The sequence below is a fragment of the Paramisgurnus dabryanus genome, chromosome 1, assembly GCF_030506205.2.
Source record: "Paramisgurnus dabryanus chromosome 1, PD_genome_1.1, whole genome shotgun sequence".
Taxonomy (NCBI): Eukaryota; Metazoa; Chordata; class Actinopteri; order Cypriniformes; family Cobitidae; genus Paramisgurnus; species Paramisgurnus dabryanus.
Window position 1 is genome coordinate 15,557,106 of NC_133337.1, and position 27,171 is coordinate 15,584,276.

The 27,171-nt window shown below is 37.8% G+C and overlaps 1 protein-coding gene and 1 long non-coding RNA gene across 5 annotated transcripts in view; one reads left to right on the forward strand and one right to left on the reverse strand.

Moving 5' to 3' along the window:
* Window positions 1–27,171, forward strand: part of iqsec3a (IQ motif and Sec7 domain ArfGEF 3a) — a 165,438-nt gene that overhangs the window by 84,502 nt on the left and 53,765 nt on the right. For all 3 annotated transcript variants that reach the window (XM_065274663.2, XM_065274664.2, XM_065274665.2), the window contains 2 exons: window positions 6,104–7,335; window positions 16,901–17,062. In XM_065274663.2, the coding sequence (XP_065130735.1) occupies window positions 6,104–7,335; window positions 16,901–17,062 (1,394 nt within the window). The remainder of the gene's footprint in view (window positions 1–6,103; window positions 7,336–16,900; window positions 17,063–27,171) is intronic.
* LOC135760639 (uncharacterized) lies at window positions 23,647–26,663 on the reverse strand. 2 transcript variants are annotated; one of them, XR_010537461.2, is made up of 5 exons: window positions 26,413–26,663; window positions 25,566–25,711; window positions 25,134–25,231; window positions 24,310–24,993; window positions 23,647–24,169 (listed from the first exon to the last, which is right to left on the reverse strand). It is a non-coding gene; the product is annotated as an uncharacterized lncRNA (long non-coding RNA). The 2 variants fall into 2 exon arrangements; XR_010537460.2 differs by lacking the exon at window positions 26,413–26,663 and having other exon boundaries at window positions 25,566–26,269.

A 27,171-nucleotide genomic window follows, 5' to 3' on the forward strand; every position in this document is an offset into this window, starting at 1 on the left:
ATTTTCCTTTTCCAGACTGATGAAGTGTTCAGACACTGTATAGTAACATATTAAACATAGCGCAAAAATAGCGGTCTGGTTACAAGCCTTTATCTTAAAGAAAATAATTTTCATACATATCATTTTCAAGCAGTATTTCTATCTAGATATTGCACTGTCTCCCTTTTCAGTGGCCAAGGCCTATCCAAGAGGCAATCTGACTGACGTAAATTAAGACGAATTCAACCAATCAGAGGATGACTTTGAAACTGAAATCATGTCACCTCAAGAAGCTTTATTGTCATTTCAACCAGTGCAGTCAGTGAAATAAGACAACATTTCTCCAGGACCATGGTGAAACATACAGACACTGAACTACATAAAACAACACAGAACTAAGGGCTAAAAAGTTATTTAACCTAGCAATGATGTATCCGGATGTTTTGATGTTTTCAATTTGTGTACCTTATGCATCAGATGTTCAGCCATCAGTCTCTGAGTGTGATGTTTGAGGCTAAGACACTGTATATCACTGTACTGTATATAGCTTAGGAAAACATACTGTAATTTATTGGTTCCCCTGAATATTTTAAAGTCTTTGCTCGAATGTTACCCAAATAATTTGTCCAGGGTATTGTAGACTTTCTTGCATCTAATTTACATTATCAAGGATTAGGGCATATACTGGATGTTTTCTGATTGTTAGGATAAATGTTAGAATTTCCTTTCAGGATGAATTAAGATCTGAATCATGTATGACATCGGAGGACATTAGATATCTCAGAAAAAGTGTTAGTTTACATATTAAATAATTTGATGTGATAGCATATATGCGAGTCGTTCAGGTATGGTTCTTATTTTCTTTATGTTTGTGCAATTTGCTTATAAATTGCTATTCCTATCCTCTGCCAGAATAATTGGTTTTCTTAGGGACTTCAGACATCTATGAAAAGCCAGATATTGACCTTAGGAGTACAAATCAAACACTGTTTATGCCCATGACCCTTTCCAGGTATTTGAGATAATCTGTGGCATGTGCTGTGAATTTCATCTTTCTATAATCACTTAGAGAAACCCAAGCTAATGAAAAATGAATGTTCATGAGAAATGGCTTATCTCAACTCACAAGTTTATAAATAGAACTAATCCTGAATCTTCTCAGAAGAAACTATCTGAAAGTGTGAAGTAGCAAGCCACAGGATTTAATATGTTTACTTTATGTGTTAACACTGACCTTCATGTCTTTATTACACTTTATTCTCATTCATTTCGTGAAGCCCTGTCATGTTTAAATCTTTGATTAGTATTTTGTCTAAATTAATTATTTTAAAATATAATTTTATGGATGCTTCAATCATAACCATAGACTGTAAAAAATATATAGACGTAGTGTCCGTGACGTCACCCATAGGTTTGTGAAGAGCTGTTTTGAAGCTTAAAGTACAGTATAGGCAATGCCTGCCGTTGCCATCTTGGCCGCGTGTCAACAAGCATCACTCGAGATAGTGTTTAAAAAATACTTTCTGAAACTTGTACGAACCCTGTCAAAGTGCATTTGGCTCAGAAATACTGATTATTTGACACTTTGCCTATGTTTATCACGAGGAATCCATCTCTTGAAAAGTGTTAATAAGTCAGAATGCATGAAATAGCTTTAGACCCCCCTCCTTAACATTCTGTCAAATCCAACAATGATGTTATAATAATAATGAGTGTATAAGCCTCTTTGTGAATTGTTTTTGGTTAACAACCAACATAACAGCGACGCTGCATTAATGTTAAATGCTCATGATGTGCAGTCGCAGGACGACAGCTTTAAACCAGGCTCATCCAATCAGATTTTACAGTCTGCATTATCCTGACTAAGGCTGACAAACCAGGCAAAATGCTAAAAGCCATGATCCACTATCAGCAAAGTCAGCTCCCTCCGAGTGCGTCTGAGTGCTGATAATCTGGCTTTAGCAACTCCAGACACGATCTCTCAAAAGCTGATGGCTCCGCAGATAACTGTTGCACCTCTTCTGTGTGATTGCCTCTTTATGCTAATAAAGGCAAGGCTAACCTCCCAATGAGACCTTTGATTATCCTGTCTTATGTTGATGGCCTCATAAATATACATGCATCCTTGAAATACAAATCAATGCAAATGAGAAACTAATGTCAAGCACCAAATATGTCATTAAACGAGCCAATGAGATTGCATCTACATCTATCTAACCTTTTCCAGAGAATCATCTTTGATAACAACAGTGTGTCCCTTGTGAGCTGCTTTTTGGATAGCTTTATATCAAGTTTTTGTTGTGAAGCAGAGAAATATCAGGATACCTAAGAGACAATTTGTGCCGCATTGTGGGTTGCGATTAAGGTTGATCCTTTTTAATATTTAAACAGTTCTTCCTTAATGGGCATACATTAATACATTGCAAGTCAAGTCTACATAGGCATCTACTGAAATACCCACCAAAATGTGTCACCCTCTGTAAAATCTTGACTAAAGTTTTACAATGTATAGATTAGAATCATCAAAGTTTGATTTCAATCACTGGGTCACAAATTAGTTTTGACAATAGTGTCCGATTTTGACTCTAGCTTCCATCACATTTTTGTGATTGTAGCCGTGTCTTGTTTGGATATTTATATGTAATTTTATGCCATTCTGATAAAGAACTGGGCTTGGATAGAATGCTGTGATTCAGTTGTCGGGTTTTATTTGTCAACATTGACTTGACAGATAGCACTGTCGTCGCTATACCCTTTCTTTTGCAACTGTAGTGGTTATGGAATGATCTCTCTCACAACCGCTGCATTGTGAAGTGATCAAAAACAAACCTGACAGCTGGCTAATGGGTGAATTTGCAACAGGGCCACATTCATTACACAGCTTCTTGTCTCTGTGTCTCTTGCTTACCCCCTCTTTCACTCCAGTTTTATTTTTGCCATTTATCTGTGACGTTCCCTTTCGAGGGAACTTGTGCTGCATCACCAAAGCTAGAGAAACTGAAGCCGGCAGAGAAATGAGAGCATTTGTTCCCAGAGTATGTGGGACAAGCGCTTTCTAAAACAGAAACCCCAGCCTCTTTGGGGCAGCATGCCTTTCTTTTGTGACCACAGTGAGCTGTTGTCATGGAAGGCCCCCTAATCAGCCTGTGTCCAAACCCCTCATGCCACCATGTATTCAAACATTGTAGGGATGGGTGTGCACATATAATCGGCAAATGCCCAGGGTGGAGCAGACACTCACAAGCTATCTGTCCCCATGCGCCATCGTCACGTTGACAGGGTTGGCTGGGACTTGAAGTCAGGTTTTATAGCCTTTATTTCATGGTTCCAAAGTTCCATAGTTTCACAGACTGTTAGGGCTGATAGCAGCAGCATCCAACGTGATACCTTTGGGGCTGCTTTACATGAGACTGCTACAGTGTTGGCCCAAAACGAGAGGGTTTTCCCCATGGGGTTATGAAAGGCCATGTGGGTCATAATAAATGTAAGTCCATCAGCTCAGTTGGCGCATATATTGGCTAGAGATGCTGGCAGTCTTTCATATTCTTACACACCTTTTTGCAGGGGGCTTTGCAATCACTTATTGTTTAAGTTGGCGTGCAATATTCTCTTGTGGGCAGAAAGAAAGCTGCTCTTGCTCAGAGCAATATACATTCCCAGGTGTCTAAATCAGGGAGCAAACTTTTTTCGAGACAGGAGCTAAGGCCCAAGGAGTGGATTTTTGTATAATCAAGCGGAAGTGGATCTGTTTGCGTCTGAGAGACGACACACTGTCCACTCAGGTTTTTTATTTATTTATTTATTTGATAGGAACAATGCACATTAATTAACATCTGCATTGAAGCAACAACAGCAGACATAAACATGCCGGATAATAGCCACAGGGCTAATTTACATTCGTAGTCCCTAGACAAATTACAGAAATACAGAAATCATAACATACAAAATGACAAACATGAATAAGTATAAACAAAGCAAAATAATAACATAAAAAGAAATAAATTATAAAAAAGAAAACAAAATAGGAAAAATTACTTAATTGTCACAAGACTGGTTAACTTTAAATCACTCTTTGAGTTTGCTTTGAAATATAAAAAATGTGGAACAGTTGAACAGTCCCTAACAGTGATGGTTGATGCTATGATACAACTGGCACTATGCCTGTATGGTTTTCCCCAAACGCTCTGTTTCCAGGAGTTCTGTAGTGGGTTCGCCTGTTCCTGGTGGGCCCTGTTTTGGCCAAACCGGATATGGATCTTAGACCTGGTGTCTCTCCTTAACAGCCCACCATGGATAAAACCTGTAAGGATGGACCTTCTTTCTCTGACAGGCAGTGCACGTTTTCACCCCTGCCCAGAGCTGCAGGGCTCGTAGACTCCGGTCTCTCAGCTAAGGTAGAGAAGACCATTGTGCACTCCAGAGCTCCCTTAACGCTTTATGTCTTAAAGTGGAAAGTCGTCACTTCTTGGTAAAGTGAGCACCTTGTCTGACCCAGGTAACTGCCAGACTGGTACAGTTTTGGAGTTTTGCATGAAAAATACTGCAAATCACGCTGAAGGTTTATGTGGTGGCTATATCTGCTCACCACACTTCTTCACATAAGCAGTCCCTGATAATTAACTGAGGCCTGTGAGCCATACTAGGACCTGGCTATTGTTCTGAATGGTCTATCCATGGCCCTATTTGAGCATATTGAGACTGTTTCAGTCAAGTTTGTTGCACTTAAGACAATGTCTGTTGGCTATCACTTCTTTAAGGAGAGTTTAAGACCTTCAGGCAACAACGATGACTACTGTAACAATGGCATTATCTACAACAAGAAAGTAGATGCGTAAACCAGATGCAAAAGCCACTAAATGCCCATAATTAGAAAATGATAGTAACGGAATACATTTGGCATGTATTTAATTTCATCAAAAAATAAAATTATGAGAGGTAGTAAGTAGAAGTAGTAAGGTTTGTTAGATAGTAACAATGTTTACCTCAATAAAGAGATTTTTACTCATATTATTTTTGACCTTTTTGTACCAATGGAGAGTTCTTCATGGCTGGTTGTCGACTCCGTGTGTTTGAAAGCAGTAGTATTCCCAGCTCATGGCTCCCTCTGATAAGAAACTCACTGTAGCTTGGAGCCTAGGTTCTATTCAGCAAGAACTTAATATTCCCCAGACATATCGCTCTTTTCCCACCTAGTCTGAGACAAATGTAGATTGCTGAGATAAGATGGCTTTTTGGTGTTATTCAAACTTCTCTCAGGGTGTTTGAATGTTACCGTGACATAGATTGCATCAGTTCACTCACTCTTATCACACGGTTTAAAATGGCGGGACTTTAATGACCTCTAATCTGAGCTCACCCACAAAAGCACAAGACCCCTGACAGCTGATAGAAGCACAAAGGGAAAATATCAGGTGAATTTCAGTATTGAGTATCAGCTAGGGTCCTTAAATTAGCTTTCTGACGATTCCAGCCAGATTCCATGTTGGGTGTAACTAGTTACTAAGAAATTAGTTACTTTAAAGAGGTACAAAGCAAAATATTGTCAAATATACTTTTTTTACTGTGGCTATTACATGTAATTACTTTAGTAATGACAATTTTTTTTGCATAACTACATGGTTAACCCTATAGTTAGTACATGTTGTTACTTAGTACTTAAATGTATAATTACACTATAACAAGACACCACAAAATAAAGTGTAACCATTAATTCAATAAAATGTAATAAATAAATTTATTAAAATAAATTAAAACAAAATAATATTTAGAGTGAGTACAAAAAATTTGATATACCTGAACTGTCTAATTGAACCAGTTCAAACTTGACAAATGAGCGTGATACACTTTAGCTTCAAGACTTATTGCTTTTTTATGGTGGGTTAATTGCTCTGGATGCTGTATCCAGTGAATTGATTTTAATTGGCAAATTTTATTTAGAGTTTCCGCATGAAGCCATCCAGTAAGTGGTAGACTGGAAAATTGGTTTGTCTCAGCATGTCATGATATTTAGCAAACTTTGATTAGTCTATGCTATTGATTTAATGTCATGCTTGTATTCAGAGTTCATTCGTGTTTATCACAATGTCTCATTATCTTACTTTGCTTCCCTTCTTTTTCTTTGCAGATCGAAATGTTAGAGCACAAATATGGGGGCCACCTTATCTCACGGCGTGCAGCCTGCAAAATCCAGACTGCCTTCCGCCAATACCAGCTCAGCAAAAACTTTGAGAAGATCCGAAACTCCCTCCTTGAGAGTCGCTTGCCACGACGTATCTCCCTGCGAAAGCTGCGTGTGCAAAATACAGAGGGAATCTCGGCTGAACGGGCACTGGCTGAAGGCTGTAATCTGGCAAGTATCCCATTGGTCCGGTCCCCATCCCTGCCCACTACAGTGGGAGGCACTCTAACTGACCTGGAGGATTCCTTCAATGAACAAGTCCAGTCTCTTGCCAAGTCCATCGATGATGCACTCAGCAACTGGAGCATGAAAACTATGTGTTCTCTTCAAGAAGGGGGCACCTATCAGTTTAGCTCAGAAGCCTTTAATACAGCTGGTGGCACATCTGGGGTGGCAGGGACAGTCCAAGAAGGTGGCCCCATGAACCCTGTTACGCTTCAGAGTGGAACAAGCCAAGTTGAAAACTCTGAGAATATGGCCCGTAGTGCAAGTAAACTAATGATGGCCTTCCGGGACGTGACGGTTCAAATTGACAGCCAGAACTTTCGCATGTCCTCCTCAGTTTTGGAATCCTCCACTTCCGTCTCTCTCGGTAATTGTGTCCAGCAGGGGGCCATGATTACCGAGAACCAACAGCAATCTCCAGTTAATGATGCAAACAATGAACAGTTGCTACAAGGACAACCACCACCACCACCACCTCCACAGGATCTAGCTTTTGCATCTTCAGAGCTGGATGTTGATGAAGTACCAGATGGTGACTTCCCAGCCCCTCCACCAAGTGAGGAGGAACTTGGGGAGGAGGCATGCCCTCTGGTCCTGGAAAATAAGGAAGTTCTAGGGTCAGAACCGACAATTCCAGCACAGACAGTAGTAACCTCTGATACCTTGTCTCCACCAGAGGTTGCAGAGACGCTGGTCACCCCAAATGAGATGCTGGAGGCAAAGCGTATTGAATCAGACATGGCAGACAACAGCTCAGAACAGATGAGCAGCAGCAGCACATCTACATCAGCGCGCTCAACTTCAGAGGTCTCATCCAAAGAGGCTCTGCAGGCTATGATCCTGAGCTTGCCAAGATACCAATGCGAGAACCCAACTAGCTGTAAATCACCTACCCTCTCCACTGATGTAATGCGAAAACGGCTGTACCGTATTGGTCTCAACCTCTTCAACATGTGAGTACCAATGTGCCTCTCATTTCCAATCAGAAGGGTCTTTGAATGCTGAAAGAATGTTTTATTGTTATGGTTACAGTACCTCTTACATTTTGCCCATTTAAAGAAACAATTTCAAGATTTTTAAAACCTTTCTAGTATCATTTCATCAAACTTTTCTCACCTGCCACTAATGTAGCCACTTTCAAAACCTTACCGCTATTTCTGTCTCCCTTTCTTGTATCTTCCTGTCATCCAGTTCTATCTCCAGCTGTGCCTAACACCCTCTCCCTGATTCCTGTCACCTTAGGTTTCTCTGACCATATAAATAGCTCTGCTTTTATCAAAGTACAATCTCATTCCTCTTTTCCAAATGTCATCTTGCTCCACTGCACACAAACACACACTTATAGGCAGGTTTAAGCATTTGCACTAAAATCATTTATAGCACACAGGGAAATTAGAATGTATGGTTATTTATCCACCTGTGTATATGAGTGCGCGTGTGTTTTAAGAAAGTAACACTCTATCATTTGTGTTATGTCGTGTTACACAAGAAATCACTTTTTTCTTTAATGTATTTCATTATTGTTTCATGTTATTTTGTATCACCTACATGCAAATTCTCACCAGCAAAGCTGAAGAAATGCAGCCCCATTATACGAACCCCTTTAGCTTTTTTTGCAGTGTCACAACTTCTCAGATTAAAATTCTGCTCCCGCTCTATTCTCTGTGCAGCCAAGATTAACTTGAGAGAGAGTTACTTTAGTGCATTATATCCAACCCAAGTTCACTCGCCATACGTACAGGCCAGATTTACCATACCGGGCAAATTAAAGATGTAAAAAGATGTAAAAGATGTAAAAGTGCAATTCTAAAAAAGTGCTGATGGTGGTAATATCTGCGGGTTATTTACTAAAAATAAAAAACACAGGCGCAACAGCTGATTTTCATATTGACCAACGGAATCTACTAAGAGCAGCACAAAAAAGCTGAGCTGATGATCCCTGCAGGTGCGGGTGATTTACTTACGCCTGATGCACTTGAGTTCAGCACCACAGACTAGAGGTCGACCGGTTTATCGTCCGGCCGATTAATTGGCCGATTTTTGGCATATTTTAAAAAATCGGCTTTGGGCGATTTTGCTGCAAAATTAGGCCGATTAATAGGCAGGCGCATCTGCTGGCACCTAAGCGTTGTTGTAGAACTCGTGACGCTGCCTCTTGCTGCAAGCAGATTGCTCCCGTCCCGTGTGTGTAGCCATGCCTTGTTCACAAACAGCTTTGGTAAACGATGGTGGGATCGCGCAAATTAAGCAGCCAGTACAACAGCGCGACGGGCTTATGTCTCGCGGTGCACTGTCCGTGCAAAGATTAGGCTCATTTCATGTGATTAATGACTGATGATGAGTTTTGTTTGCGTGACAGAGAGAGCAGAGCCGCGCGCGCACGCTTTCTGTCTTTAAACTGTCTCCCTGCTTTTATTACTCAAAACAAAACTGACTCGATGGCGAAAGGTATAAAGACCAAATCATATCCACCAAGGATTGAAGTGTTGTTACAGTAACACTTTGTTTACAGTTTTGCGCTGCTCAGCCTGGATTAGAACACAGCGCATCCGATTCGCGAACTGACTCCTTTGAACGGATTCGTTTGAATGAACAGTTGAAACAACAGATCTGTCCCAACACTAAACTCACAAGACGTCACTGTCAGCACAATCAGTCACTTATAGCGCCTCAGAAATGAGAATGTAAATGTGTTTAGAAAGATTTTAACTAAATAACAATCTCAACTTATAAACATAGACATTTACTATGTTAACTTTATGATGAATAAATAATTTATCAGGTCTACCAAATAAGGATTTTATCCTACAAAGCAATTAAAGCCATAGGTAAAAACTGATCAAAGATGTGTCTGATAAATGCATGGTGCAGAGGAGGTTGTAAAACTCTTCAGAAAGACCAGTCATAATTTTTTTAAATTCTTTGACTTAAATAGTGACATTTTTACATTTAAAATATCTGCTAATGATGAAAACATTTTGATTATTATGTACAAATAGAAAATCGGCCAAACATATCGGCCATCGGCTGCCCTGATTTCTAAATATCGGCCAGAGAAAAAGCCATATCGGTCGACCTCTACCACAGACATCTCAACTGAAAATCGGGGTGTGTAATAATCCCAGCTAATAAAGCCATAGTACACTGAAAAGAACCGAAGGAGAAAAAAATTAAGGTTTCCATAAGTTTTGAAACACCTGCTATTGTGTGACTCCACATGACTTCTCTTTTATTTCCTCCAACAAATAAAAAATAACATGGCTTGGCAAACAATATTTAAAAAAATATATGTTCCTCTGGCATTCCAAATAATCTGTTACATGTTAAAAAAATCATCTACCTTGAACAACATGCTCTCTGATGCCTCTTCTTTCACCAACAATTGCAGCCATTTCAAACGCAAAATGATATAATACTTGCTTTTTTGGTGTTAAATAATGCCGCAAATACCAGTAATATCACAATCACAAACATTAGTAAATTGCGTTGCATGAATCATTTAAATAATCTCCCCCCATAAATTTTGCGTCTGAAAGGGAAACTCCAAGAAATGCATATGCAATAAGATCAGTCGCAAAAATCACTAGACCACACCTTTTCAGCACTATTTATCCACTGCGCGTCTTTAGTAAATCCTGACAGTCTTTATTTAAAGGCAAAATTATGGTTTGCGCTGGCGCATGCTGTTAGTAAATCTGGCCCTTAGTCATTTAGCAAATGTTTTTTCCAAAGTGATTTACAAATGAGCTAAACAATAAAAGCAATTAGAACAATACAAGAAAAGCAATACATAAGTGCAATTGAAATAGTTTCATCAAGTCTAACACAGTATACATAGTCAAGGTTTTTTTAAGGACAGAAAAGATGAAGATAGAAAAATATAAAAAGATAATAAACTCTGTATTAGTAAATGAGGTGTCGATGGAAGAGATGGGTTTTAGCCGATTCTTGACGATAGCTACAGAGTCAGCAGATCTTGTCCCAACTGGCAGATCATTCCACTAGTGTTGTAGTCAAGACCACCTAAACCGAGACCAAGTCATGACCAAGACAGGCCGAGACCGAGACAAGACCAAGACTTTGAAGGGTCGAGACCAAGTCAAGACCAAGACAGGCCGAGACCAAGTCAAGACCAAGACCACTGCATTAAAACACTTATGATAAAATGTGGAATATGCATATTAGGCCCTTCTTGTGTGTGTGTATACCATGAGAGAAGTTGATAAAATAAAAAATAATAATAAATTGGCACCGTAAAAGTCAGTAAATTATAATAATTATTTAATAATTAATGATAAAAAATTATTTCGTGATATGCCATCAGTTGTGGTCTTTTTGGGACGGCACCACAAGACGTTGCTCGTTGGCAGAGTGCAGGGATCTAGAGGGTACAAGCGAGTCTGTAAAAGCGAGTGAAGGTATTGTAAGGGGGTGCTGACCCAGTGGTGGTTTTAGAGAGGAGCGACGTGTGCCCTTGTTCGGCTCATTAAAGACCATAAATATGTTGCTCCAGGTACATATAGCTGAATCTTTTAATGGATTTTTAATTAGTGTCGTGTGGTTTTACTGTTTTGACGCAGATTTTTTTATGCTTGTCAAGTATGGAACACCTACTCGAAATGTGACCTCTGCATTTAACCCATCCCAGTAAGTAGTGAACACAAACGGGCCATGAGATTCAAACTGGCAACTCTCAGGTTACAAGCCTGAGTCACTAACCTAGGCTATGACTTTTAAAAGTTATGAAAGCGATATGTATAGTACCAGAAGCAACACTTTTTTTAAAGTTTATGCAGAAATGTAGGCAGGGGTACATAAATTTCACTGAGCCTGTGTAGATTCATCAACATAATACATATGTGTATATATATATTTATATTATGTAAGTGGATATTTTTTAAAAGATTAAAGCCAGAAACATAAGTACTGTAAAAGAAATTGATCTTGCATATTTAGAAGCATTTGCATTCAGATAGTTGCATAGATGATCCTATATTTGGGGTCTTAATAATCAATATTCAAAGGATTAATATTCAAAGATACAACCCCTTTATTGGCTATTAAGTATTAAAAAAGGACAAATAAACTGGAATCATTGTTTTAAGTGATATTTTGGTTTGTTTGTTTATTTGGATCCGTATTAGCTATGCCTGAAAGCACTGCTAGTCTTCCTGGGGTCCACAATACTTAATATCCATTACATACAAACACATATACAAAAACTTAATATCCATATATTTTATAACATTCTATCACAAGATATGCTCTAATACAGTGTATTTTAAGAAAAGATTTACAATTGCAAATAAAGCAACCAAAGCAAAAAATAAGCCTTAGTTCTGCATATACCGGTGTTGACCTGGTGGACTTCAATGTCTGTCATTTGTAAATTCTTTAAACTAAAACCTAAAGATTAAGAGCCTAATTAAAAGTTCTCCAACAACTACACAAAAGCCATCAAGGGGACATGACTTTTAAAAGTTGTAAGCTTATTCAGATGAATCAGTGATTTTCTGTAGGCCATTAAACCGTCTGAGATCTTCATGTTCCAGCTGGCTTATTTTAATTTTTATTGCTAAAGTGAAAGACATTGTTCCCGCCTGTTAATGAATGTTCTTTGTACTGAGAATAATCACGCGCATGTACTAGCAGAAACAAATAAAGGAACAAAAGATAAAAGAATGATTCACGAACTACCTGCGCTCAGTAAAAATAAAGGTGTCCCTGATGTTACTTACACACTGTACTTGATAAATAGCCATCTATGCACTGTGTCACTCTATTCATTAATCTACTCATTTATTGCCCACTATTTCCATATGAAGCATTTTTGTACTGCATTTATTGCAAAAAATAAACAACATAGCATGTAACAAAAGGGATTTATCTGTTTTATAGAGGGTGAGCGAGTGAATGTATGTGTGTGTGTTCGCTTATGAACAAAGGTAACAGATATTAACAACATGTTGCAGTTGTAAAACTATGAATGGGAAGGATCTAAATCATGCTATCTTCATGCTAGCTTCATGTTAAAACCTGCTAACTCTTGCTACCTTCATGTTAGCTTTATGTCAAATCATGTTAGCTTCATGCTAAATCATGCCAGCTTTATGCTAGCTTCATGTTGAATGAATGAATGAATGAATGAAGCTTTATTTGTTATTGTACAAGTACAATGAAATTACAGCCATCAACCTGTCCATACATAGCCTACAATACATAAAAACAAGGGGGGAGACAGAACAGGTCGACAGAGCATTGAGAAGAAGTACAGCATTACATGAGGGAGGGTAGGTTAAAAAAAACAAACCCCCAGACTATGCTCCAAAAGGAGTACAGTTTGGGAACAGGGAAAAAAACACCTCAGCAACATAAGCACATATTCAGTACATCTTACAACATGAACAACATACGACTTGCAACACGATAGGGGGGAATTGGGGTTTGGAGATAGCCCAGCGCAGGCAAACAGCCATCCGGTCCTGCAGCCATATTCGGCGCTGGTCTCAGACCCGTCTGTCCTGCTGGGGGATACAAAGCGGCGAAGGCGAGGGATTTGGGTAATGGGTGGTAAAACATGCTAACTCATGCTACCTTCATTAGCTTTAAGTTAAATCATGTTAGCTTCATGCTAAATCATGCCAGCTGCTAGTTTCAAGTTAAGTTCGCTTTAAGCTACATCATGCTAACTTTAAGCTACATCACGCTCAATCATGATAGCTTCATGTCCAATCATGCTACCTTCATACCCTTTGGCCTGGTCCCTTGGTCCAGGATGTTTGTGATGCAGCAGGTTAGTTCTCGAGTTAGCTCTTATTTCTACTCCTGGATCTTGGGTGCTTAGGTCTAAGTTGTGCTTTTTACACACAGACAGGCACTTGTATCCGGATTGGGTATAGCGTTCCCAATCATCACTACGGCGACTCAGCGCGAGTTTGCGAAACGAGAACAAGATGCTGCATTTCCCTTGCCCTACTGTGTCCCTGTTACAGTTTCTTTGGCAATATTTCATATAGCAAGGACTATTTCACATTCCATCCCTGCTGAAAAAACCAGCATGGGAATTATGCTGGTTTAGCTGGTGGTCACCAGCATACCAGCACCAAAACACAACATATGCTGGTATGACCAGCATGGGATGCTGGTGCTAATGCTGGTTTAGCTGCTGTTAATGCTGGTTTGGTTCTGGTTTGGTGCTGGTTTAGCTGGTGCAAATGCTGGTGCTGATGCTGGTTTGATGCTGGTTTAGCTGGTGTTCACTAGCAAACCAGCACCAAAACACAACATATGCTGGTCTTGCTGGTATGCTGGTTTTTTCAGCAGGGATGTGAAACCTGTCAATCTTCAAACTGTTTTAAAGGGGAGATATCATGAAAATCTGACTTTTTCCATGTTTAAGTGCTATAATTGGGTCCCCAGTGCTTCTATCAACCTAGAAAATATGAAAAAGATCAATCCAGTAAAGCAGTTTTGGTAAACCATTTAAATGCAAGCATGTTAAAAGGAGGTCATAAAAATTTGGCTCCTCTTGTGATGTCGGGTGGGGATTAAACCGGCACTTTATTAGCACAATCTAACCATTTAGTGCAAATATCGACTCATTAGCATTTATAAGGACACACCCAAAACCGACACATTTTGGCTTACACCTACAAAATGGCACTTTTATCATGTTATTATAAATACTCTATATGGTATTTCGAGCTAGATCTTCAAATACATACTCTGGGGACACTAAATATTTATTTCATTTTATTTTAGACATTTTAAAAAAAAGTCTTGGAAATGTCCCCTTTAAATGTTTATCAGGCTTTGTCAAAGTTTGTTTACAAACTTTTCTTAATAGTTACCATTGCAGTCATTTACACTATACTCATTCCTTATTTGAACATTCTTTTAAACTTATTTTGAAGTATTGTTTTATTATTTTTTGGTTGAACTCTTTAAAAAAAAAAAACTCTGGAACTCTAAAAGACCACATATATCACAAATCGGTAATCTCTGTTTATGCACTACTTACTTTTAATACCAAGAAAAAACTAGTCTCTCCTTAGCCCACACCGCATCACCTCAAATACCCTGGCAGATAAGGATAAGCCAAATTTTAATCAAATTGATGTGCTTCAAGTGAGTGAGAGGGAGGATTGTCATTAGTTCCAGCAGTTCGTTTTCAGCAGGATAAAACCTGTGACAACTCAGACTGAATCTAAAGCAGGTGTGTGTATGAGACGAGACGCTGGGCTCAAACCTGAGTTTGGATTAAGGGAGAGATTTGGGGACTGGGATGTGCTTTCCCTAAATAGGTAATTAAGAAAGAAGGGGAATTATGGGGGCTCTATGTGTATGTGTTGAAAAGAGAGATGTAAAGGACAAATTGAGGACATTTGAGGCCTGAATGAGGTGAGAGGAGTTTACCTCTTTAAATTCAGTTTTCACCTGCCTGTGAGCAAAATAGGAATTGCACCAAATAGGGAGGAAAAAGGAGAAAAAAACATTACTGCTGTGTGTCTGTGATAATGTTCATGAAAAATCGGACAAAATTTACCTTTATAAAAAGTTTGGGACGTCATTGGTAAACATTATATATAGAATTAGTAAAATGTTCCTGTAGCTCTAATAGTAGAGCATTGCATTAGCAGCATAAATATCATGGGTTCGATTCCCAGGGAAGAATACTGACTGTGATCGTAATCGCTTCCAAAAAGCATTGCTTTCTGTGAAAGATTCATGTTTAATGCAGGGTTTGTGCCTGTGGTTCCCTTTTTCACTCCTTTCACGATACCAGAATAGAACATACTGTATGTCACATACTGTAAAGCCTTTTCTCTTCCTCTCTGGATTTATGGAGATGCTGTGTTTCTTCAAAAATGTGTGCTTTTAATTAGACATCTTATTTCTGTCAATAAGAATTATAGAAGTATTTAGTAAAAAACAATAAAGATATCAGTTAAAACCCACGTCAGTCTACCAATAAAAATATCTGTTCACCTACTAAAAGTGGTGGAGTTGATATTAATAATGATTAATCAATGAAACAATCAAGCCATTCAAATCCCAATAGAAATGCATTAAAATATTGTTTAAATAAATAAATGTTCAGACCAGGCCATGTTGTTTATCAACCCACCAGTGCTAAACGAATAAACGATCTTGAGTTAAATTAACAGAAAATGCAATAAAAGTATGTGATGTATGCAATATCACAGCAATATAGTACTTATTTCTTAATATAAACATACAAAAACAGCATGACCATTATAACCACCTATCAACTGCATGTCATTTTTTAGAGCCCTTAAAATAAAAAGAAATAGTGACAGGTCTTGTATTGTTACTGACAGACAGACAAACTACATCATGTTATCCTCAGATAAGCTTGGCTGTGTCCACAGGGCCTGCACATTTACTATTACAGGTAAATCAATGTAATGAATAGACAGGAGAAGTGAAATGGGGAGATTGAAGACTGCAGTCAGGACAACCAGGGAACGTGTTTCTCAGCATGTGTATGAATGAAAGTTTAACTGGCCCTTCTATAAATCCATATACTTTTTCCAGAGCAAAGACTCAGGAATGCTGACTAAGAGGATAAGGCAACTCAATATAATACACCCAAGAAGCTTCTTGCTATCCCTCTGTGTCACTTTTAGTGTCTGAAAGCAGACAGTCCGGTTATTGATAAGACACCTAATGGAAAAGTAGAAGTTGTTAATGCCCATCGGACTTCCGTGAATAGAGAAGTGTCTGTGTGATTGTATGGGATCGAAACTCCTTTCAAGAGAGCAAACCACAATGAAAATAAGACCAGCTGACCTACCAGCTTAAAAATGACCAAAACATTATCCTTTGCTTATTTTCTGCCAAATGCTGTTCACATTATTACCTATTGCAATGTTAAATAATGCTGCATTTATGTTATGTCATGATTACCGTAATTACCTAATGGCAATACTCTACATCTACAGCTAAAGACCATCTTAACTTAGCATGAGTTTCCTGCAATTGGGTCAACATCCTTAGACTCAATATTTGTTTCCTTGGCAACAATCATATTGACAAAATGAATCAATACCACATTGTTATTGTGTGGCAACTAAAAACCAACTTATTAGACAATATTTCACATCTTCTTCACAAAATCTATAAAGAACAATGCGCAAACGATGAGGTAACTTAATGGCATAATTGTGAAGTGGGAGTGGTCAGAGATTTCCTAGTTGTACTTATGAATTTAGGAAAGATAGTTGGTAATCATTTTAAAAGCATGCAATGACATTATTTTTGACATGACTGCAACACGTTTGGGCTGTTTCATAGTTGCTTTCACACATACAGACTTTTCTGTAATATTAATTCAATTTCCCTATTTAGAGATTATTTTTGAACAAGTTAACTGAAAATTTAGGCATTTGGCAGGCACATCTTATCATTTATTTTTATTTTTACAAAAAAAAAAAAAAACATGACATGTTTTTCTTGCTTCCCATGACCTGCTCCGTTTCTCTCTTGATCAAACAGAAATCCAGACAAAGGTCTCCAGTTTCTCATCTCTCGTGGTTTCATTCCGGATACGCCCATAGGAGTGGCCCACTTCCTGCTTCAAAGGAAGGGCTTAAGCCGGCAGATGATTGGCGAGTTTCTTGGCAACAGCAAGAAACCCTTCAACAGAGATGTTTTAGAGTGAGTATATGAAGATTGTTTTGTCATAATCCATATTTCTAAAAAGATCTAAGAGAAGAAAATCGACAACAATAGAATAAAAAGGGGAAGATTTACACTTTAAAATGTATTTGTTTTTCTCTCCATGGATTTGAAGAGCCGTGGCATCTTTTAATGAGATCTCCCTTGACTGCTGAGCTCATGCAGTCGAACTGCAGAGCTTTGCACTATGAAATGTTACACTCTCGAGACCTCTTTGCCCAATCAGTGTGTGTGTGTGTGTGTGTGTGTGTGTGTGTGTTTATGTGAATGTATAGTGCAGTAGATACTGTTCAAATTGTTTCCAATTTCTACTGAGGCCCCAAATGAGCTACCGTATTTTCCAGACTATAAGTCGCTCCGGAGTACAAGTCCCATCAGTTAAAAATGCATTTTTAAGAGGAAAAAACATATATAAGTCGCACTGGACTATATGTCGCTTTTATTTACAATTAAAATCTAGCGTTGCTGACATTGTGACAAAAAGTAACTTGTAACTAGCCATTATTTTGGAAGGTAACTGTAATATTATAAAAAATTTTTATAATTACAAGTTACCAGGGAAAGTAATATTATTACAGTACTGTAAGTAGATTACTAGAAACTAGTAGGGCCCTATAAAATCCGTTAATTTTTTTCCCAAATTCCGTTTTATTTTTCCCAAATTCCATTTTCTCCGTTTTAATTTTTGCAAATTCCGTTTTTTCCGTTTTAATTTTTGGCAATTTTTTTTACCCTTTACTGTTATTTTAGTCATAAAAACAGTGTGCCTTTAATGTTGATGATTAAAATGTAAATGATTTGGGGAAAAACGGGATAACATGATTACTTAATGACTGTAAAACATGCATTTACACACGCACATACAGAGGTACATAGTGTTGTTGCAGAAGGCTACAACAAGGTGTCAAAGCAGTGGTGCCGTCAGAAGTGCCTTAAACACATCGGTCCAGCGGAACACGATCCATATTTTATACACAATCGCTTGAAATGCATATAACTTTACACACATACAAAGGATCTGACTTAGGACAGCATGAGTGCGCAGCTCTTTGCACGTGCAAGCGAAAGAGAGACAGAAAGCGGCGCCATGATGCAGGTGATTATATTTTAAATGCGAAGGATAGTTAGTTTGCCTCAGCTCGCTTGAAATGCATAAAACTGAACAAATACATGAGGATTTGTGTTCGGACTTCGGACAGATGCGAGAGCGCGTGCACGTGAGAGTGGTGCAGTGAGACAGACGTGGATGAGAGAGTGCATGTATCTTTGCGCTCACAGTGAACAGAATGTTGACAAAACTTACAAAATAACAGTTCTGCGGTTACATAAAAGTCATGTGGAGACTGCTCGGAACTAAGTGCTTAGCGACGAATTTCTTAATTTTTTCGCTGACGAAAGCAGAGTCGTGGAGAGCCGCTTCGCCATGGTTTCGGTGTTTTGGAAGGGGTCTGAAACGACGGGAGAGGGTGTGTCGCCCAGATTTACTTCCTCCGGTCTGCATTTCCCCCAGTCATGTTCGTCTCCCACACAAAAACAGAATTTTATTCAAAATATGTAAAATTCCGCGTTAACACTAGATTCCGTGTTAATTTACCAATTCCGCAATTCCGTCCGTGATTCCGTGATCGTGGAACTTATAGGGCCCTAAACTAGTTACTTCCCAACACTGCTTAGGTATGACTGGACATTTGAGAGGTCATGTTAGGGTTTTTGATTGTGATGCCATAGTTTTATGGAAGGTTTTTTTGGTCTTTTTTAAATTAATTAATTAAATTATAAAATAATTAATTAAATTATAAAATAATTAATTAAATTATAAAATAAAAAATAAAATCGCAAAATATGTCCCAAATTTGAAAATGAAATGCTAAAATAAAAATTAAAACATTATATTAAATTATTTAATTTTCATTTTTAACGTGATGAAGCATCATTCCGGCCAAATTGAAAAATTAAATTAAATTGATGATTTGACATTTCATTTTCAATATAATCTTGAGTCAAGACTGACAATATTAAAATAAAAAGGCAAGCTTGAAAAGGAATCTGTAAATATTTTTTTTAAAGGGCTTTTTATTCATGCACAAGCAATAATAGGGACAAAATTAAAATAAAGTTCAGTTTTAATTTTATGTTCTCTTTTATTTATTGGTTTTCATTTTCTTTTTCATTTTCGTTTTCGTTTTCATTTTCGTTTTCAACTTGTATGCAAATTCAATGTTAATCAGTGGGTGGGGTTTACTTGCTCATAAAAAGGGGATTGGCTGAAGCAGCATAGATATGTGAAGCAGTGTTGCCAAGTCAGCGACTGTTTTGCCAACTTAGCGACTTTATTGCTACATCTAGCGACTTTTATACCCATTTAGACAAACTTAGCGACTGTTTGGATTAATCCTAGCTTCACATCTGTACAGAGAAGCTACTGTGTCGCATGTACCGGCCCACGAGTGCTGGGTGGCGCTGTCTCGGTGAAATGTGCGTCTGGCGTCTCTGTACATGGAGCTGAGCAGCAACATATTAGACTGTACGAGCTGACGCGTGGATGAGATTCGCGAACATTGTTGACATGTCAAAGGAGGAACAAACAATAAAAAGGGGCTGGTCCACTGTTATATATGTGCGTATTTTCACACATTTGATCCGGTGAGGCGTCAGTCATTCTCATCAAATGCATACACATAGCACAGTGTGATTATCGTGCAATACATATGCCAAATTCCGGAAAGTATTGGCGTATCATATGCTCGCAAAATTGGAATTTGGCTTATGTATAGCACGATAATCACACTGCGTGTTATTTGTATGCATTTCATGAGAATGGACATACACAGACACGTCACTTACTTTTGCAGCGGGCACACTGGTACAGAACAGACCTTCAGCCTTTGTGACGGGGCTCAGCTTCGGCCCAATTTAAACCCTTCATCCTCATGTGTTACGCTGATTTGTGAGTAGGGCTGTGACCGTACAGGATTTTGTTTTACCGCGGTGAAGAAGCAACAAAATCACGCGGTTACAGCACAACAACCCACCCCAGGAAAGCAGTAATCTTATATATTATTAAAACGACAAATTATATTAGCAATAACAGCATGAAATAATATGTATTTCTTTATGTTAACTTTTGTTTTTTATATCTTTTGAATGTACTATTGATTATAGAACTTTTATGTCACCGTTTATAGCCCATTTTATACAATACATTTCATAGAATAACAACCTGAAAACCTGCAGAAAGAACATGCAGAGTTTAAGATTGTTTCTGGTGAGTTGTGCAAAACCTGATTCCTATTTCTTTAGACATTGTTTTTCGGTTAACTGTCCGTGGATAGAAACGCACTTCTCCAAACTTGTTGAAACGCTGAATAATTTATTGTACAAAAAATGGGTTAAAAACAATGACAAAAACGGTTCCATAATTGATATTAAACTCAAAAGATATCGAAAATAAATAGTTTTTAATGTTATTATGATTAGTATGTTTAATTCGATTTTTTCAAAGTGGATACAAAACGAAATAGCCTATTGCATCATTCCGTAAATAACTGCGCAAAACTTATGGATACTCCAATCAATGCTTTCAATTTCAGCTGTCCATTTACATCATCAAGAAGATAAGACTTTTTTTTAGCCCGAGCTGGAGAAATTCACTTACAGCAGCTCCAGATATAAACACAGCATTCAACCAAATAACGAGTCGCGCTGTCGGTAAGCGCTCACCTGCCTTCATAACGATAGTTGTCATGTTTGCCCATTATAGTTTAAAATTATTATTATGCTATTATTATCATCACCAACACACAGTGCCTGCTTCTCCTTGACCGAGAAATAATGCGCGGGTTTAAAACCAGGGAGTGAGTCGGTACCGTTCAAGAAATCAGAGCACCTGTGCATGACACGCTTCATGTTTAAGAAGGTTACGGCCGTGACATCACCGCAGCTGGCATCTCACGTATGGCCGTACGCGGTAAGCGGCAAAATCGCCGAGCGGCTTCAGCTTTTCTCTTGTATTGGAAGCGTTTTGTGCAGCATTTAGTGCAAATATGTTTATCTTCAACGGCGCCTGTCATGAAGTACCATGTCCGGAGAAGGAATAGGATTTGGGTGCACGCGCAAGGCGTGTGGACCAACTCCGCTTACCCTCTGTAACCGCCCCCTTTTGCCGCTTTCCGCACGTCTCCTATTGAAAAAGAACTAAACACTCGCGGTTGCCGCGTACCATGTGAAACGGCTACTGCGGTGATGCGGTAACGCGTTATCGTCACAGCCCTTATATGCTTGCTTCAGCTATGGTCAGAACTGTATGTTGTGTCCAGTGCAGTGTACAGAGTAGACCCTGAAAGACTTGCATTTCACAGAGGACGCAAGTCCTGATACGATACTTGTAAAGACAACACATAGGCTGAATAAACAGATAATGTTCATATAAAAGTAAGTGACTGGTCGGTGTATGTCTTCAGCTCGTTAAACTGACGCCTCACTGGATCAGATGTGTGAAAATACACACATACATAACCAGTGTTGGGTGTAACTAGTTACAAAGTAACTAGTTACTGTAATAATATTACTTTTTTCAGTAACTAGTAGTGTAAGGCATTACCCGTCTGAAAATGGTAATATTATTACAGTTTTCCCGAGCTAGTTACTTTAGTTACATTCGCCAGTAGCACCTTCATCACACAAGGCACAAAACACAGAGAACAAAAGGGAAGGGGAGGAGGGCGTGAATGGAACAGTGATTGGTCTAAGTTTGGCACAAGGTATCATTTATCATCACCGATTGGTCGACACCCGGCAGCCAGCAGCACAGAGCGGCAGCGGCACACTCCAAGACAGATCGGGAAAATGGAAGCGCCAACAACGGCAAGCTCTTTTTCAGAGGAAGGTTCCCAGCAACAGAAAGCTACTTTCGACGGGTGAAGATTCAGTCATATTTTATTATGTTCAACGGAAGGAAAATAACTTGACGGTGAAGTGCACACTCTTTAATGTTTCTCCGAACGCTGTGCCCTGCGTCCGGTAGCGGGTAAGGAAGCCAGCATTTTCTTGGCCGTGGCTTGCCCAAATAAACATTCTTGTCCAGAAAAAAAATGTAACTAGTATAACTAGTAATATAACTAGTTACTTTCTCCAGGGAGTAATAAAGTAAAGTAAGGCATTACTATTTTTGAGAGTAATATGTAATACGTAATATATTACTTTTTTGAGTAACTAGCCCCAACACTGTACATAACAGCGGACCAGACACTTTTAGTGTTTATAATGTAAACAATGCATGCGAATCTCATCCACGCGTCAGTTCGTACCGTCTAAATTGTTCACTGCTCAGAAAATGCACAGAGGGTAGACGCCTGGCGCACATTTCACCGTGACAGCGCCACCCAGCACTCGTGGGCCGGTACAAGCGACACAGTAGCCTATATGTACAGATATGAAGCTAAGATTCATCCAAACAGTCGCTAAGTTTGTCTAAATGGGTCTAAAAGTCGCTAGATGTAGCAATAAGGTCGAGTTGGGAAGCAACACAGTCGCTGAGTTGGCAACACTTCAGCCAATCCCATTTTTTTTTAGCAAGTAAACCCCACCCACTGATTAACATTGAATTTGCATACAAGTTGAAAATAAAAGTGAACACGAAAATGAAAATGAAAATGAAAAAGAAAAACAGAACATAGAATAAAAAATGAACTTTATATTTTAATTTTGTCCCTATTATTGCTTGGGCATGAATAAAAAGCCTTTAAAAAAAAAATATTTACAGATTCCTTTTCAAGCTTGCCTTTTTATTTTAATATTGTCTGTCTTGACTCAAGATTATATTGAAAATGAAATGTCAAATCATCAATTTAATTTAATTTTTCAATTTGGCCGGAATGATGCTTCATCACGTTAAAAATGAAAATGAAATAATTTAATATAATGTTTTAGTTTTTATTTTAGCATTTCATTTTCAAATTTGGGACATATTTTGCGATTTTATTTTTTATTTTATAATTTAATTAATTATTTTATAATTTAATTAATTAATTTAAAAAAGTCCAAAAATACCTTCCATATAGTTTCACCCAATATAAAAAAAATGCAGCATTTTGCAAGTCAATTCAACGTAATTTTTGCTGTTGTGGTAAGAAGACAAACATTACTTTATTACAGATGAGGTACACAGCAAAATCACTGGTGTTAAAATAACACCCAGGGTGTCAAATTTAACACTGGAAAAGTGTGTATATGTGTCCACACTACACTGTGTTAATTTAGTCAAAAGTGTAGTGTTAATTTAACAACACTCATTATATGTTAATTTAACACTCAATATTGTTAAATTTTACACTTTGTTCACACTATTCATTGTTGTTTCCACACTACACTGGTGTTGGCACAGAAATACAGTGTTAAAAATTAACACTCCTAATTTAAGGTCAACACCAGTGTAATGTGAATTCAACAATGTTAAGTGTTAAAATACTGATTAATAGCCACTTTTGTTGCTAATGGGTTGTTTCTATAAAAGACAAATGACAATAAATATTGCAAAATCTCTTTTTATTAAAGTACATCACATTTAATATTTACATTGATACACACAACACTTTGCATTTAATACTGCTTATTTAAATACCTCAGCTACAATTAGAATACAGTATGGAATAATGAAAGTTATCTTATACCACAGCGCAGGGACATGAAAACCACTTTTATAAGGTCTTTAATAAATCAAATGAGTTAAAAAAATTAACCACCCTAGTACCTACTCAAAACTTGAACATTAAAATACACTGGAATTACCTTACTGGCAGGCAGAAATGCTTATCTTTCACAATACTAAAGATTTATTCATAACAAAACAGACATTTCAATTCAAAAGACGTTTCATTTTTCTTAAATACGTTCCAACCTGGTATTTAGTTCTGTAGTTTTTTTACTCATGATGTAGTGGAAGGCTGCATCAGTGGTCTTCATCATGGAGGGAATGGTTTTTTGGTCCAGAATGATGCAAAAATTCTGGATGCAACTTCTGTTCCCAACGCAGTGCAGGCAGGGCTGTGCTGATCCATCCACCTCAAAGCATGGATTGATGCTCATCACCTAAGTGTTTTAAAAGAGTGTATTTGATGAATGTATTTGATGTGTATTTATGAACTTGTATGCATTTACATGGGGTGAACAATGCAAGCAAACTAACTGCTGAATAAATAACTAGAACAAAATACTAAAAAAAAACTTACATAGCACAATCAGTAGCTTCAGTTGCACATTGACCCTCTCTCTTCTTTCTTCCTTTCACAAATGAAAGGCAAGAGGTGAATGAGCCAGGGAAGAGCTGCCACATCACTGTCCCGTACTAGCTAAACAGAATTTAAAGGTGCTCTAAGCGAATTGAAGCGTTTTAGACCATAAAACATTTTTTGTTACATACCGGAAACATCTCCTCACTATCTGCTTGCTGCCTGTCCGCTGATCAAACTGTAAAAAAACGCGATCTCTGTAGACAACCCAGGCTTCACAAACGGCAATATCAACAAATGGCCAAACCTAGCAGCACAAAACGAAACAAAGTATTCCAGCCAATAAACGACAAGAAGGATTTGGGGGTGGGGGTTGGGCGCGTTCATGAAAGCACGGAAGGGAGGGGGAGGGGGAGGAGTTAGCTACGCTCTGTCTGTTTGAAAACAGTTCAAACATCAACAGGAAGTGACGTCGCACATTATTCGCTTAGAGCGCCTTTAAACACCAAGAGTATACAGTTAAACTTTAAAACCGTAAAAGTAGCAAACCCATGTACACTCACCATATTTAAACTCCTGTTGACCAGACAGAGGGTCATCCATATCTTCATCAGGATGTAGTCTGCAATTATCCTTTAATTGTTATATGTTGTCTATTTTGCAATACATCACCTCAGCATATTTCTGCAGATTTTCAAAGACAAAAAGAGTCAAGAAAATACCAAAAAGGGTGCAGTTTTAACCGTTATTTGAATCAAAATCATCTCAGTATAATAAATCATGTTAGAGACAGTGTACAGTACAAATGTACTGTGTGTACTCACATAACTAGTTGGTAAGCTCTTATCCTCCAAACTGGGTTAAGGAATAACAGTTCCAGAATTCATGGGTATGCCGTATTCAAATATAGTCTGGTAGGGTCCTATCACAAAAAATGACAATAAAGACTCTGAAAACTCAACATTCTTTTTATATTAAAAACCGCACTCAAGACAAAATATGAATCTTCATTTATACATTTTCAAAATAGTAATCAATTTGATTGCTATTTAATATGACATCAATAGCAAAACGATGTATGAGATGATAATATATTTTTATTAAAGTTGGCAGCAGGTCATGGGAGTTTCTTTACAGATTAATAATAATAATAATAATAATAATAATATGTACAAAACTACATATACTAAAAAGATTGGTTAACTGTTCAGTTATGTCAAATAAAATGATTTATATGTATAAATATATAAACTTACCTTCTGTAATGAATTTATATAAGTATTAGCAGTCGTTTCTCATTGGAAGTCATCCATGTCAGGTCTTCTTTAATAAACTGCCCTAAAAACAGCATCTCTTCTGAATGATTTGAAGCACTCAGTGTGTACTTTCACCAAACTAGCATCTATAATGACAGAAAAACAAATGTTCGCCATACACGTTTTACACTTTCGTATGTATTTGCCATTTGCATCTGTCTGACATCTAGCGCCATGAAAAGCTTACAACACACAATGCATCCAATCTGTGCACACAAATGATGATATATTGTGAGGTTTTGGTCAAATTAATTGTTGGTTTGGCGATATTTCCCCTGTTTGCATACATCTTAGAAAAACACATGACTATGCGGTTGCGGTTTTCTCCGTGTTTTTCAGTAATTTGAATAATTAAACGATATCCGTGCACTCACGTGCATGTAAACGACCTCGTTAACTCACGGTATCTAGCCTATATGATTACCTTATAACGAGCATCATATGGTGAATAAACGAGCTTTCATTTAACTTAATTTCATACCTTCAATTTGTAGTGCATGTCGTGTTTTATCATGGTTCAATTCTTTCGTTCATATCTCCTGTTAATATTATCCTTCTTGGTTTTAAACTTTTAGCTAGCAGTTTAACTTTATACTAAACTAACAAGGGAACAACGTAACACAAGGTAACTTAGCTCTGATTAAACTGAACCAAATAACGAACAAAGGGGAAATAAAATGGGAAAAATATCTTATTTAGGTTTTTTGGCATATGGCTGCGTAGAGTCAGACAGAGAAATAATTGTTTAATTTAGCTAAACCATGTGAATATTATGAGACTGATTTACCTGATCTCTTCAGTCCTCCTGTGAAAGAAAATGGCGGTAAAATCCCTGACAGGATATGTTTAGTGGAGGCGTGGCTTGATTTACACCGCTCAGTGTGAAATCTGATAACACCCTTGTTTTACACTGACACTGTCGTGAATATAACACTGGCCTAGCAATGGCAGTGTTATTTTATTACCAGATAGTGTTAAAACAGCATCAACACTGTGTATTTAACACCATCCCTGAAAATTTAACACTGGTGATTTTGCTGTGTATATTACTGAGGTATTACATTTACTGAGGTGACAAAAGTCTTAGCACCCTTGCATTGCCATGCCTAAAAATCTTCATTTATTTCTAGCCCTATTCACATTTAAGGGTTTGTCTTGTAGCATCCGAATTATAATAAATTTTAATCTGTAGTAAAACAGGGTGTGAGAAAAATAAAGCAGTGTGAGAAATCAGCAGGTGAACTCATCATCCAAGTGTGCACTTGTTTTAAGGTACTTTCTGTGCCCTAACATTATCTCTTGGCATTGTTTGCCTCTTGCTTAATAGCTGTTTTTACCTATGCTGTTTTTGCTGTGATAACACTTTTAATGTGCCTTCCATACCTTTAATATACAGTAGATAGAATAAACTTATTTTCCTGGTTAGAGTTATGTACATTGTGCAGTAATGCATACACTGCATATATGTATGCACATAGTACTATTAAAAAGTGTTTTAATATATTTTTATTTGCACTGGTGTCATGTTAAAAATATGGTAGGGGAA